This window comes from Protomyctophum bolini (assembly GCF_963924005.1).
Source record: "Protomyctophum bolini genome assembly, chromosome: 20".
Taxonomy (NCBI): Eukaryota; Metazoa; Chordata; class Actinopteri; order Myctophiformes; family Myctophidae; genus Protomyctophum; species Protomyctophum bolini.
Window position 1 is genome coordinate 26,941,413 of NC_137881.1, and position 14,907 is coordinate 26,956,319.

At 44.2% G+C, this 14,907-nt stretch overlaps 1 protein-coding gene across 1 annotated transcript; it reads left to right on the forward strand.

Annotated features, from left to right (window-relative positions):
- The first annotated feature begins 683 nt into the window (after positions 1-683).
- Positions 684-13,325, forward strand: rab1ba (zRAB1B, member RAS oncogene family a). The gene is made up of 6 exons (XM_080792089.1): positions 684-1,017; positions 2,857-2,929; positions 3,136-3,231; positions 4,781-4,876; positions 5,426-5,557; positions 8,836-13,325. Exons 1-6 carry the CDS (start codon positions 1,004-1,006, stop codon positions 9,028-9,030), a joined length of 606 nt encoding a protein of 201 aa, XP_080648215.1. The 5' UTR covers positions 684-1,003; the 3' UTR covers positions 9,031-13,325.
- Positions 13,326-14,907: the final 1,582 nt, after the last annotated feature.

The window sequence follows — 14,907 nt, forward strand, 5'->3', positions numbered from 1 at the left end:
CGCTCCCCTGAGGGCCCCTTTCTACTACATGGTTCTCAAAGTGGGGTTCGGGGTTAACTTGCAGAGGGTCACAGGGAAAAGAGGTAATAGCATCAACATCAATTTAACTATTTTAAACATACAATGACTATTTTTAAATGGCCAATCTACTTAATTTTTTACATTTTTGAAACATTTTAACATTTGAAATCTTGTTTGGGATCCATGCCACTATATTTTCAAATGGGATGGGGGTCTGCAGCCAAATACATATTCATTTGGGGCCGGGGGTCCTTCACTTGAAAAGGTTTGATATTCACATGCTAAAATGTTTTTGTTCTTGTTCTCGTTGTGCTTGTGTTTAGTTGTTGTGCTGGCATAAAAAGTTTAACATATATTTCAATATATTTAAAGGGTATACTATATTTGCCTCTGTATAGGGAAATGAGTTTGCAATAAATAACTAAATATCTTGCACTGCAGTATTGCAACAATAATGTGTGGTTGTTACAAAATCACAAGAAGTTATACAATCACATAGAGACAGAGTTATAAGCAGTAAAGCAGGTCAACTGCTCTGGCTCCTCGCCCAACCTTGAATATAAACTACAATTCCCGTCGTCCCACTACTTCTAGATTCGTCCGTAGTGCCACGTCATTTGATGTCACTGCCGCACCTGCGCAGCCATCTTGTACTTCTGCTGGCGAGGAGGATCGCGAGCGGACACAGAAAGGGAAGAAGAAAAAAAGGACAGGGGAAAAGAACACATTTAAAACCCGTTTTAATCCGAGCGAGGGAGAATTTGGGAATGTCCGCTCAGTCTATAATATAAACCCGCGTTGATTTTTGCCCGGCGGTAGGTAGGTAGGTAGGAAGGAAGGACGTAAAAGGAAGGAGCAGCAGAGGGGGCGGCCAAGGAAAGGAGACGGTGTGAAACGGGAGGATAAAACAGCAGACGTACAAGACATCTGGAAGGAACGACGGAGCGGTCGAGAACCACAAAACAAACAAACAGTCCAAACCATGAATCCAGAATAGTAAGTAAAAAAAACACACAGTCTTTGTAACATAACAAACAGGCACAAAAACACATCTCGCGAGACGAGTGTGCCCCCCCTTCCTCCCCCCCCCAAAAAAAACAAAAAACAAAGAGCAGATCTACAAGCTAACAACGCGTCGCTAGCGACGCGTTGTTATCTTGTAGATCTGTTCCTTGGTGGGGGCAATTAAGCAACACCGTCGTTAACTAAACTGCGCCCGTCTCGACGTCAGCTGACGGCTATGTCCCCTGACTTGTGTTACAACAACAAAACACAGACGTGCTTTATTTTATTTCATCGTCAAATGGTCGCATCACCGACCAGGGGGGGGACCTTTTGTGTGAGGTGACCCCGGGAAGGGACGTCCGTCGTCGGGCTAGTTGATGGTATACCCACGGCAGCTTGGGCCAGGCTGACAGATGTGGGATGGCTACAGTTATTTTATTTAGCCGTGACTGAAAACGAGAAGACAGGCGACTGTCACCGGATCCCCTCCTGCTCCGCTGAAACGTCACACCAACACCGGCGTTGCACTGAAATCGGTGACCCGTTGAATTCAGACTCCACCCGGTCACTGTTTATATGATATATTATATTTGGCGTATTTCACGTGTGTTTCACCGTCAATCAACCGACCCGATAGAGTTGTTGTTTACGTTATATTTCTACTGCACCCCCGCTTATAATAAATGCTGGAGGTCACATCACATCAAGCTGTTTCCCTGTTTCACAAAGCATGCACAAATGTCATTTGGGCCTTTTGTAACCTGACCTTACGAGTCACCGGTCTCATCTGTATAAATTAAGTGGCATTTGTATAAATGTGCTTGAGTGTAACACATAACAACAAACGATAGCCAACCAACCAACCAAATCATTTCAAATGACCTGCCATCCATATTTCAATAACAATTCAAAATCACTAGACAGCTTGTCGGCTTCCTCTGGGGTCACACAATTCGATAGGACTCTGAGTTGAGTGTAACGCCGGCACTGTGTCTGGTCGGTTGACGGGCATCAAATGCTGTTATTTGCTCAGTTTATCTGGCTAAAACCTTTCACAGCCCGTGACCGTCGATGTTTCTGTGTCTGTTAATATGTTAAGGTCATTTCCACTATATTGTATACGTGTGTATAACATAGTATCAGGATGTCTTTAGCAAACACAATAGGCTTTAAAAAAAACATGATCATGTGACATGTGTTGTTCAAACACCAGCATAGTTAACACTAACAGGTACAGGTAGCTGACGGTGACAGGATCTGCCTAATGATCATTGCTCACAATGTTCACTTCCTCAGACAAACATATATTTTATTCATTATCACAGACAAGTACCCATCAACTCACATGATCACAACAAGTCCTGCTCATGCGCAGTCAGGGCCCTGGGTCATTGCAACATAACCGGCTACATGCATGGTTTGTAACACCATATCGAATAGATGGCGTAGATAAGCAATGTCAGGCTGCAATACATGGCATGCCTTGGTTTCTGATGACATGGAAGCTGCACAGCCTGGGATTGAGTAATGCAATGCAACAACAGTAACACCTGTCCATGATACAGTCTTGTGTACCAAAGAAACACATGTTGTTTTGCTAAACACAGGTCAACAACACCAATACATTTCCACACATCTGTGAGTGTTACTGTGATTATATATATATATACTGTGTCTCTGGAGCATGGCTGCAGTCAACAAAACAGTCAGTGTGTGGACACGCACCAAAAACTTTAAGCTGAGATCGTATGTGTTAGAGAGGTTTGATTGATTTATAGGTAAAAAGAACATGTCTGCTCCCTGGTCCAACCACCATTGTTTTTATTTCAGCGACTACCTGTTCAAGCTCCTGCTCATTGGAGACTCCGGTGTAGGGAAGTCCTGTCTCCTGCTTCGGTTTGCTGTAAGTAAACAACACATTGGTCTCTCAACTCTACAACAACTCTTGTCTTTTTTCCATTAAAGTAGCCGCTTGAGATTCTGCCCCTTGGTATTGAGTCTTGTCTTCCTCTCGACCTGTTCTTGGCTCCACTGTGTCTTATTTAATTTTCCTCGCTTTGTCCTCCCTCCCTCTGTCCTAACCTCATTCGTTCGTTTGTTTGTTTGCAGGATGACACCTACACAGAGAGCTACATCAGCACCATTGGAGTTGATTTCAAGATCCGCACCATTGAATTGGATGGCAAGACCATCAAATTGCAGATTGTGAGTGAACAGACACCCCACCCACACTTGCGTGTACATTTTAATAACCATGTATGTCCACACAAAGGAGATGCATACAAGGACACACATATTATAGGTGCATTAGAGTTACACTTACAAAATCATGTGTTTTCATGGTACAACAGGCATGTCACTCAGTACACACACACACACACACACACACACACACACACACACACACACACACACACACAGTAAAACAGACATGTATTGTAGAGCCCCCTCCTCAATGCCCACGCAGTCATCAACATTCTTTTAAAAAACATCCTCCTTCAAAGTGTTTGCTTGGCAGGAAGTAGCCAAGTACCGTCCCAAGTTCCTCCTCAGCTAAAGCAAAAATCCACCTATTGTTATCAAATGACTGTAGTCTCATGAAAGTACTGTAGGCTCTGTGTGTGTGTGTGTGTGTGTGTGTCACAGTTCAGTGGGTGTAACTGGATACCGGTTTTGGTTAAGAGAACAGGCCGTGCCACTGGAAAGACACGCAGCTCGTTCAACAGGCCTGGCTTTCTGTGCGCAAAGCTGTAATATCATTAGGTGTACAAACCTAGTTCTGTCATCTAGCTTCACTACAGTGTTTACACACTGGACCCAACAGCAGCTTGCCACTGCATGTCATGTACAACCTTTCATCACAGCCAAAGTGGTTTAGCCACTTATGCCCTGTGTACTACTAACACTAGTTGACCGGGGTCCCCCAGAGCTCTATACCTGTGGTTCTCAAACGTTTTAATGTCGAGGAGCCCCAAATTGACACTTATTAGCCCGCAGATCCCCATTTGAAAAGATATAACGGGGATCCCCATAAGAAAAGATTTTTACGGCTCCATCAGCAGTGATTTTCAACCATTTAAATTAATAAACCCCCAGATTTACATGCATTAGGCTACGGACCCCCATTTAATGGAATTTATATTGCAAAAACCAATGTTAATATAACTCATAGAGTGTACAAATGCCAGGTTTATTTGGTTCCATTTGTACACTCTCAGAGTTACAGACCCATGAGGGTCCAGTTGGGGTCCCCCTGGAACTCCCTCAAGGACCCCTGGGGGTCCCCGGACCACACTTTGAGAAACACTGCTCTATACTACAGCAAGTCCGTTCCTTTTTTCCCCTCAACACTAAATCTGTTAGATCGGAGAAAATAGCTGACTTACGACGCATCGTGTTGCAACATTTCAGTGTACTGTACTGTAGATATCTATTTTTGCCTATTATTCGCCCCAGAATAGGAACGCTAGGGTTCATGTTTGTGGTTAATTAGGCGGATGTTTTTTTTTAAAGAAGGGCTCATGATATGCTAGTATAACTAGCACTCAAGTGCAGAGGAGGGTATCAATTGATTACCACACCTTTTATTGTTTGTAATAGAATTGTGTTTGGTTCAGATTAATGTTCCGATTCCAATCTGTTCTCGCTTTCCCACACCTAACTCATTGTCTTTCTGTCTGTCTCTGTCCCGTTCTCTCACTCTCTCTCTGTCTATCTTTCTGTTTCTCTCCGTCTCTGCCCTTCTCTCCGTCAGTGGGACACTGCAGGTCAAGAGAGGTTTCGCACAATCACCTCCAGTTACTACCGCGGAGCCCATGGCATCATCGTTGTATATGATGTTACAGATCAGGTGAGTTCATGCTGAATGCTAGCATGCATTTCGTTTGGTAGTTTTCCATCCTGTCCCATATCTCATAGTATTTGATACATTTTGGGGGGCTCCTAAAGTCACACATGTATACATTTACGTGACGTTTGTTTTCTTTTCACCCGGAGTTGTCTCTGAATTTGTAGTTTAATGACCGGTTATTAACTTTACCTACCAAACATCATAACACTTTATGTGCTAAAGATAGCCTGATGAAGGCCGAAACGTTGCTGTATCCCTGAAATAAAAGTTGGTCACTGCATTTGAAGACAGTGTGCGGGTGTTTGTTCCTTTTTATTTATTTATAAAAAAATAGTAAATGGCACTTTGTGTCACGAGCTTGTAGGCTATTTGTGAGTGAATCTACAAATCTAATATATATTCTACAAATCTAATATATATATATTAGATTTTGTTTTATTATCGTGAGAACGATTTTCGCATTGCAACTTTTCAGGAATAGAAAGCCTGCAGTTTCTATTAGCTTGGATTCCCCATTGACGTATTGCAATGCTCTGTGTCACTGCACAGGAGTCCTATAACAACGTGAAGCAGTGGCTCCAGGAGATCGACCGCTATGCCAGTGAGAATGTCAACAAACTGCTGGTGGGCAACAAGTGTGACCTCACCACCAAGAAAGTAGTGGACTACACAACAGCCAAGGTACACATGATGACCGACTCTATGCCAACCCACGAGACATCTCCTGTTTAGCTATTAATCCAGAATTGATTATAATATTTTTACCGTATTTTAGCTTCTTTCGCTAGCCACCGCTTGCTTCCATGGTGTGACGTCACTGAAATCCAAAAACTCAGTGCACGCGTGTGTACTGGATCTTTAGCGGCTTTAGGGCTCAGACTGAGGTAAAAGATGATGTTAGGAGCTTAATGAAATATTAATTTGACCTCACGGTGTTGGGAATGGCCTGGTCAGCTTGCAATGACATGCATAAGATCTGGTCATCCCAGCTTAGTAAATTCGAAAATATTTAGCACGACCGTCAAGCCGATTCTACTCTATGGCCCCGAGACATGGGCACTTTCAAAGAAATTAGAGAAACGGTTGGATGGCACTTACAACCTTCTAGCCTTCTAATGAGAGCGCTAAATCTCTTGGAAGAGCCACCCATCGACTAATCTAATATACGGCAACCTTCCCCGTGTTTCTTCACTAGTCCGATCCAGAAGAACACAGTTTTCCGGCCACTGCTAAGCAAAGTTAACATGTTTACCCAGGGTAACTGGACTAAGCTCAATAACCTGTTTACAGCCAGGCCCTGCTCATAGAACATTTCATGGTAGGGGTTCAATGCCTTGCTCAAGGGCACTTCAGCGGTGGTAATTTTAACGTGCCGGTCCGGGGATACGAACTAGCGACCTTCCGATATCAAGACCGCTCCGCAAACCGTTCGGTCACCGCTGCTACTACAGAGCTGCTACAGAGCTTCTCTGGAATCCTGCCTCAAAGCAGACCAGAGGTAGAAAACTGTCGTTCCCCGATATCGTCGCTAGGGACACATGCATCAGTAAGCAGGAACTGGGGATGGCAATAAAGGACCGGAAAGTCTGGCGTGGCTTTGTGAAATCCATGATCTCGATCGCGGTCGAAAAATTATGACGATGATCGCTAGATCACGACGGCAACCGTTGCTCGAAAAAAATATATTAATTCTTCCAGTTCACGTGGCCGGATCACCTCTTCTTCTTTGCCTTTTTCGTGCATTCTTTTGGCACTGGCCCCAGATCGCCGTCTATGGTAACGGGAGGGAATGTGATAATAATAATAATAATAATTGCTACATATATTTGTATAGCACTTAAAAAACGACAAACTGAGAAATAATGAAGGACTTACTGTGATGCCCAGAGAGAGAACTGTCGTCATTACGGCATTGTAAAAAGATAGCTTTTCAGTGTTTTGTGAAATGGTTAAATAAATATTAAGATAAAACATTCTGAATCCCAAGTAACAGAAGTCTTAACACCAGTATAGAAATGAGTAAACATGGAACAGGAACACTATGACAGGAGTCTTGCTGATAATTATAGAGTCTGGCCCTTTTTAACATTTGTATTGGACCGTTCCTGTAACGATGAGGCCACCTAACCTCTCATGTCACTGTCCTAAACAGAATAGAGGCATAAGTATTAGTAATCTACAGGACCCTTTACACTCAAATCTTACCTACTGTATGTGTTGACTTTTGACTTTCTGTATGTGAAGCGCATCATTCCAAACGAAATTCTATAACACTGTTCTTCTATGTGGGGAAACTCCACCGCAGGCTTACGGCGTCCCAGCAGGTTGAAATGGTCCCTGAACACCAAATTCCTCAAACGTGCAATCAGTAAGCAGAAGTATAAGTAACCATTCCCACAAAGGGATGGCAGATTTTCTGCATAACCGTATGTGCTGTTGTCTCTCAAAGGTTCAAGTTGTACTTTATTGTTACATCTTGTGTGCAGGTACATAAGAGTGAAACGTATGTTTGTTCGCCTTCCTTCAGACAATGCAGCAGCATAGATAACATATCAAACATTAATCACAGCAAACAATGGGATAGAATAAAGAGTGCAAGAAAGAGCAAACGAGTAAAAAGAAAAGAGTAACATATGTGCATGTCTCTGTCGCCACTATTGTTAATTGGTTGGTCTCACAGGGGGTCCATACAAATCATCTATCGCATATCACAGAATGATGAAACCTGAATGTAGTTATAGTTATAGCAGTATGGTTGTAATTTACAGAAACCATTCTTTACTGTTGTATTACCGGTGGGAATTCCTGTAAAAAAAGACAAGAAAAAGCTTTCACCTTCAAGTGCCTGACTACCACACACAACCACGCACCTTCTTATATATTTTTAATGACGTGTACTTTAAGTTATTTATGTATTACTTAAATGAGCATAAAGTCAGAACCGAAACGTTTTATGTAAAACAAAGGACTAAAAACAATGGCGCACATCCTGCACTGCATTGCAGTGCATTGGGGTTTTGCATTTCTGTTGTATTACAGTAGCAATACAACTGTTGCATTTGAGAGTTCCTAGTTTCATTTCTCAGCTGACGTTTTCCCCCCTTTTTGTTACAACAATGAAAACTACTTTTATATGTTCTTGTAGTCTTATGGAGGAGTGTGAGAGAGAGACTCAGAGTCATTTTGAAATGGTCGCTGTTTATGTCTGTGATAACAATGTCATGCTGCAAATCTGCAATGCATTATTAAGGCATTATCTTTGAATGATAATTTCTCTGAATAACGGCATATAATGTCACACGCATTCCTAAAACTAGTCCGTCAGCAAGAATGAATTGAACTGGTCCTTGAAGGCTACAAGCTGTGTAGGTCAAGTGTGGATAAAGCAATGAATGTCTCTGGGGGAAAAACATCTTAGAAGGATGACACGCACAGCTGCAGAAAGATTAGCAATTCATATTTAATTTAAATTTTCTTTTATTAACCCATTTAGGCCTGAGGCCGATACTAAAGCAGCATCAAAAATGTTAAATTTTTGGATACTGTACATACTGTACAGAACCCCAAAATGGGTTCCCGGCCCAGAATGGGTTAAACCAGGAACTCTTTTTGGGATGCTAGGTTGACCTTGCCAAGTCATCAGCAACAATAAACATACAAAGATATTTAAATAACTCGCCAAAATAATTTCCTCTCCATATGTTTGTTGCAGACACTTTAATATTTGTTGTTGAGAAGTCTGATCCCAGTAGACAAATTTGGTTCAAATTAAGTGAGTTTTGATTGAAAAAACCCCATTTTGTCATGACATTACCAGCTCTACTGGCATAGTAAAGTGCAGGCTTAAGACCAAACCACACCAGTGATTCGCCAACGCAACTCCTCGCTGCATGCAACCCTTTGCAACTCCTCGCAACCATTATCCCCATTATCCCCCTCTGTGTCTGCCGCTTGTCCAGGAGTTCGCCGACTCGCTGGCCATCCCCTTCCTGGAAACGAGCGCCAAGAACGCCACCAACGTGGAGCAGGCCTTCATGACCATGGCCGCGGAGATCAAGAAGCGCATGGGGCCCGGCGCCACGGCCGGAGGAGACAAGCCCAACCTGAAGATCGACAGCACTCCCGTCAGGCAGTCTGGTGGGGGGTGCTGCTAAGGACCCTTGCTAGGAGCCATGCCCCCCCCGTACCGTACCGTACCCTCGTCTCCTTGCTCCTACTCACCACCACCACCACCACCGCCGCCGACCTGGGTTCAGCCTCGCCTCGACTCCCCTACCCACCCCTTCTCCCTTGTCTTTAAACCCCCCGATCCACTATTTCTACATGCATACACCCTGTACCCCCACCATCTTTCTGCCAACGGAGAACATAATGGGGTCAGGATGGAGGGATGCGGAGACGTCAGAAGTAAGAAGTAGACGACAAGATCAGAGGAGAGGTGGGGCGTCGAAGAAGGTTAACCACTTAAACCCTTGTTTCCCTCTCTACACCAAATCCCCTTGGTGGAAATAGCCGATCTACAAACTCACAATGTGTCGTGTTGCAAACTTGTAGATATTAGGCTATTTTCAGCAAATGTTCGCCTATTATCATGACATGTCCAGAATAGGTGACGCTAGGGTTCAAGTGGTTAATTGAGAGCTCATGGATCTCCTTTTGAAAGACGAGAGAAAGCTACACATACATAGGCAACAAAGAGGGGGACGGGGACATGGTCACTTTGTCCTCCTTGTTGTTGCAGAGAAGATGAAAAGTAAACCTATTGAGATTGGTATTGATTCAGAGGAGGAACATGAGGCGATGGGAAGATTAGCTTTGGAATCTGTCTAAGGACCATCCCCTCCCACACACGTGGTGTGTATGAAAGTGAACACGGGGTAGGGGGAGGTGGGGGGTGTGGTTACAAAAGATTTGAGCCATTTTGTGCGACACTTGGAAGGTCAAATGGCGTTTCCATTTCATACACCACCATCACTACCAACTGCCCGAGCCCTAGAATCATCTGCACACACACACACACGCACACGTACGTGCGTGCGCGCGCGCGCGTGTGTGTATGATTTCTTCAAAGCCAATGTATGCAGTAGTAAGAGCTGTGTTCATTCACTTAGCGGCATTGGCAGTGTGTCTGGGCTCGTGGCACCCAACCAAACACAGAGCGGTGACTCACTGCTGTCATTTATTGATGAGGATGAAGGGGAGGGTTGTCCATTCTCTCCATTTCCTTCGCCTCCGCCCCCTCATTCTCTCCTTCCGACCGAAGCATTACATTAACAAATATAGGTTGTGGAAGGGAAACTTAACACACGACACACACATTACACCCACTAGCTAAGAAACAAAAAAAAGAAGAAAAAAAAAAAGCCTTGTTTGACAGCATAAGCTAAAGCCACAGCTCGTCGAAGTACAAACGGCAGAGGTTTCCGGTTAAATGGACACTCCAACTATCGTTCCCAGCTGTACCTCATTAATTTCCCATGCAGAGCCATGGGGGCCGCAGTGCTTTAATTCATGGCGTTTCTCATCACTTTGTCGAGCTAGGAAAAGAAAACATTTTTAAGTAACTTAAAATTCACACAAGGTACAGTACGGTTTAGGTCATGATATCATTAGTATGACACTATATAATACAGTTTGAGTGTTGAACTTGACACGCGCACACAAACTGGTGAAAGACGAGGGTTGGGGGGGCAATGACGTACTTATTTTGACGTATACAAACCGAGAGCAATTGGCAATATTCTGCATTCGACTCGGTAGACTATTGCAATTACTGTTTTATTATGGTTTTATTTTATTTTTTTATTTCCTCATTGATTTTTTTTCCCTTCGTTTGCTTGTTTTTGTTTGTTTCCGTTTTTCTAATCGAGATGGCTTGTACAAATTTGCTTGATGCTCTGACGTATAATGTGACTGGCTGGGGTTTAGGAAGTAGCTCATTTTTGGGACGGTTGTGCTCGCTTGCAGAAGCACCGGGTAGTTAGAGTATGGGGGGGGGGGGGGGGTTGTCGTCTCTTAAAGCTGCTGTTCTGTCCCCTGCCTTGCCACTGGCATCAGGCCCCTCACTTAACCCTGTCCGTGGTCGGTCACACGTGCACGTCACGTGCCTCCTTTGCCGAATCATGTCCCAAGACACCCTTTTCTTCATCCCCCCCATGATTTCGTCTCCCCCCATGATCTTCTGGGGACCTGGCGGTCTTTGTCAATGCTTTCTTTTGCCTTTTTTTAATACAGGTCTCGATGACCACCTCAGGCTCCACTGAGGTTTGTCCGTCAAGACTGAATGTGACAGTTAAGCCCTATAGTTTATAATGTAGCCACTAGATTTGTCGCTAGGCCTGTGTGGCGAATATTTCTTCAGGTGTCATTGATGGCAGAAGATAAGGCCCCCCCCCTGACCTGTCCTTTGTTTCTCATGGCAACGTGTTATGCCTGTTTTATACTTGGCCGTGTGCCAGTGTCACGCAACGAAAATAACAGATCTACAAGCTCCCAAAGAGTGACACGTCGTGAGCTTGTCGATCGGCCAAGTATAAATCGCCCTTTTATTTCTCAGCGGCATTCCTATGGAAGCTGGCACGAATGTGGAGGGAAAAGGACACGGCTCCTGACCTCATAGAAGGAACTCCTCCTTACGCCACACTGAAAAAGCTGCTACGCTCGCCCATTTCCCCCTAAAACCTCGATGGCAATTGGTGTTGCCCTTGACCTGCAGATCCGTATGACGATCCTTGAACTGGAAAAGTGTGTCTTTTCCTGTTACGAACTGTTTACAATGAATAGACGTGAATACACTGTCGGTCAAGTAGCAGCACAGCCTTAGGTAAGCCATCTTGGTTTAATTAGAACCAGGTTAGGACTTTTTTTCCCCCCCTCTCTCTCCTGCTCAAGTCTTGTTTGTTTGGGCCATACTCTGCTTGGTCTTAGAACACTCGGAGGTGCTGGGACTGACTGGTCTTGATTTATAGGACCGGATATGAACTCCCATAACACTGCTTCTAGCTAATCTACATATCACTCGATTAGCGCCACAGGTTATATCCTTGACCAGGCCCTTCATGCAGATAAGGGAGCCCCTTTTTTGGGTGTGTCCATCCATGGTAAGGTTGACTCTCTCTGCAAAGAGAAACAGACGTTTCAGCATTTCGGGTACACTACTTGCCACCTCAGGCACTAGCGAGGCATTTCTTGCAGTCGCCCCCAAATGCAATTCCAGCCTCTTGAGAAAGTGAGACATCGAGTGAATACAGATGGATTGTTTGCCATCTTCTGTGCATTAGCAAGCCCCGTGAAAAAAAATAACATGTTTCAATGAGCCATGACCCGGAAAGAGAAGTCCGTTTTCAGTACAGTCAAATTGTGACATTAATGAATTACCATCATATCAGTGTAACGGTGATAGATAAAACTGCTTTAGCACTATGCTTGTTGAACGTGTTGCTCTTTGTGTCGACGTAGCTCTACAGAGATGTGGTCTAAATCTTGAGTTTTTCAACCCTGTGATGTGAGACTGCTGGAATGCTGTTTGTTACCGGTTGTGTAGAATTGGAATTTGTTAGGGCCAAGTTCTCAGCTGACTGACATTGGAAGGGGAGGGAACAGCAGTGAAGTGTGTATGTGTATGTGTGTACTGTACTCTGTGTGTGTGTGTGTGTGTGTGAGGGCTGGGGTTGCATTGGTTCAGAACTTCAGATCCGGGTGGTGGGCAAGGCCTGTGTGTGTAACATTCCCGTGCGCTTTTGAAACCTGCCGACGGTCCGGCATTCCCTCTCTCGTCTCACTTGAGTGCATACAAATGAAGCGGTTGTTTGTAGAACACCACACTCAATCACGTCACACAAAGGCATACATACTTAAAAAGATGTTTCACACCACGACAAGTGTGAGAGTCCCCTTTTTTTGTTCTTTTTGATTTATTCTGAATGTTCTTTCTTTTGAAGAAGTCTTGATATTCTACTGATTTTAATATATTAATTGCATACTTATACTGTGGTAATATTGTGTCCGGGTCCATCGAAGGATAACAGGATTTGGGATTACAAAGCTTTTCAGCGGGAGGGGGCATCCAGTGCAGGGGGGGGGGGGCTACAGGGCGGGGCTTAATTTATGAATGTGTTTATGATGGAACTTCAGTCTTTTTTTCTTTTCACACCCCCCTTTTTTTTGTACTAATTTGGTAAAAGGGGTATTTTCCACCTCATTTGCACACTGTTTTTTTCTTTGTGTTGCTTTTTCAATGGCTTCATGAAGACACAAACAAAACTCAAATGTTTGTCAGTATGGAGCACCGGGCAGGACCTTAAAGCACCTGTCGGCCTGCTGTTTCTTCTTGTTTCAGCTTTGTTCACGTTGGTGCTCTTGTCTCACTGCTGAGTTTGATCACAATGGTTTTCTTTCTGTACATATTATAAATATATATATAATAAAATGATGAAAAAGATCAATGTCATCATGTGTAACCTAGTCATTTTTCCTCCCCCCCCCCCCCCCCAATGCATGGCTTTCTGATATTGTGTCATCATAGGCCAGTCAAGTCTATGGAGTTTTAATGTTTGGTCGGAGCCTAATTATAAATTCCCTGTCCCCAGCCTATTGTCTATGGACTTTAATGTTTGTTCAGGGGCAGTTGTGTAATTTTATGCCAGCCAAGTCTACGCACTTTAATGTTTGTATAGGGCAGTAAATGAAGATGGTCATCTGGCTGATATAAATGCTGCCCTCACTGCGACTTACATTAGCCTAAATTGATGATGTCATAATGAGACATAGATCGCCTGGGATTTTTTTTTGTATAGTGATACGACAAAAACTTTCTCACTGGTTCTAATCACTTGAGCCCTATTTTTAGACATTTTTACAGTCGAGAGGTCAAAACCTCTATCAAGGTATTCGGTCAAAAAATATCTTAGACTTTGTCCCAAGTTGTCCAGCCCTAGCGCTCTCTCTCTCAGAGACAGACAGAAGGTCGTGAAGGGATGCCCACAGGAGGCCAGTAGCTCTCCTAACCTCCATCACCAGGGGACATATGCACAACTCTCAGTGTCATCTTTGCTGGCCTGTCAGCCACATAGTGGGTGCCCTTGATTTGTATCTCTGCCTCTCCCCGCGGACCCATAAATAAACATGTGCCCTGAAAGGATCAGCCCAAGAGGTGCGCCACCAGCTCACAATGCATCAAATGCATAATGTATTGAATGGAAATATCCTAATTTCAATAGACTGGGGGGTGATTTGCGGTGAATAATGGCGTAGGGGGAAGCGTTTTGTGCATGTGGCCAGGAATGTGCAGGGTCTGCTTTTGGAAGCGAGCCGATATAAAAACACTGCAGGCAGAGTGCTTATGCTGCAGCCTGCCTTCTGCATAGAGTCTGCATGCAGCAAGAGAAATAACCGGAGAAATATCTGCTCTATTATCTTGGCCCGTTCATGGGCATCTGCATCAACAGAGTGAACTTATCTTTTGTGTACATGGCGTTGGTACACACAGGGCTGGCCAAGGGAAACACTGTTCTGTGGTGTTTTGTTAATGTTAAATGTGACAGGCATTGGATTATAAACTGATCTACATTGCATTAGCATGACATTTGCATCGATCTGTCAGTCAAAGATGCGGCTAATTCTGTCAAGGGTAATTCCGAGCAGCAGAAACTTTCCTCCGCAACGTTCCACTGTTTAATTTGTGCTCGGTCGTATACGACGGCGTTGCTACAGTAGCCCCCCAAAAAAAGCAGATCTACTAGCTCACGTCATGTCACACCGTGCGGCGCGTCGAGAGCTTGTAGATCTAGGAATATGCCGTCGTATCATACAAAGTACAAATCGGGCTCTATAATGGTCTCGTCTCTGAATGAGGCTTCACATCGACCTGACCTGTGTTCAGCTGTCCTCATAGCAAATCTACCCTTCATCTCTCTCTCTCTCTCTCTCTCTCTCTCTGCCTTCTGCATCTACTGTACACACGTGCACTCTAACCGTCCACCTCCCTCCCTCCCTCCCTCTGCTCTCCTAGCGGCGAGGCAGGCGAGTATTGG

Bases quoted from the DNA above. Each gene is read 5' to 3' on its own strand.
- rab1ba (XM_080792089.1), top strand. The intron at 2,930-3,135 runs GTAAGTAAACAA...GTTTGTTTGCAG, and splicing joins GTCTCCTGCTTCGGTTTGCT to GATGACACCTACACAGAGAG. The intron at 3,232-4,780 runs GTGAGTGAACAG...TCTCTCCGTCAG, and splicing joins AGACCATCAAATTGCAGATT to TGGGACACTGCAGGTCAAGA.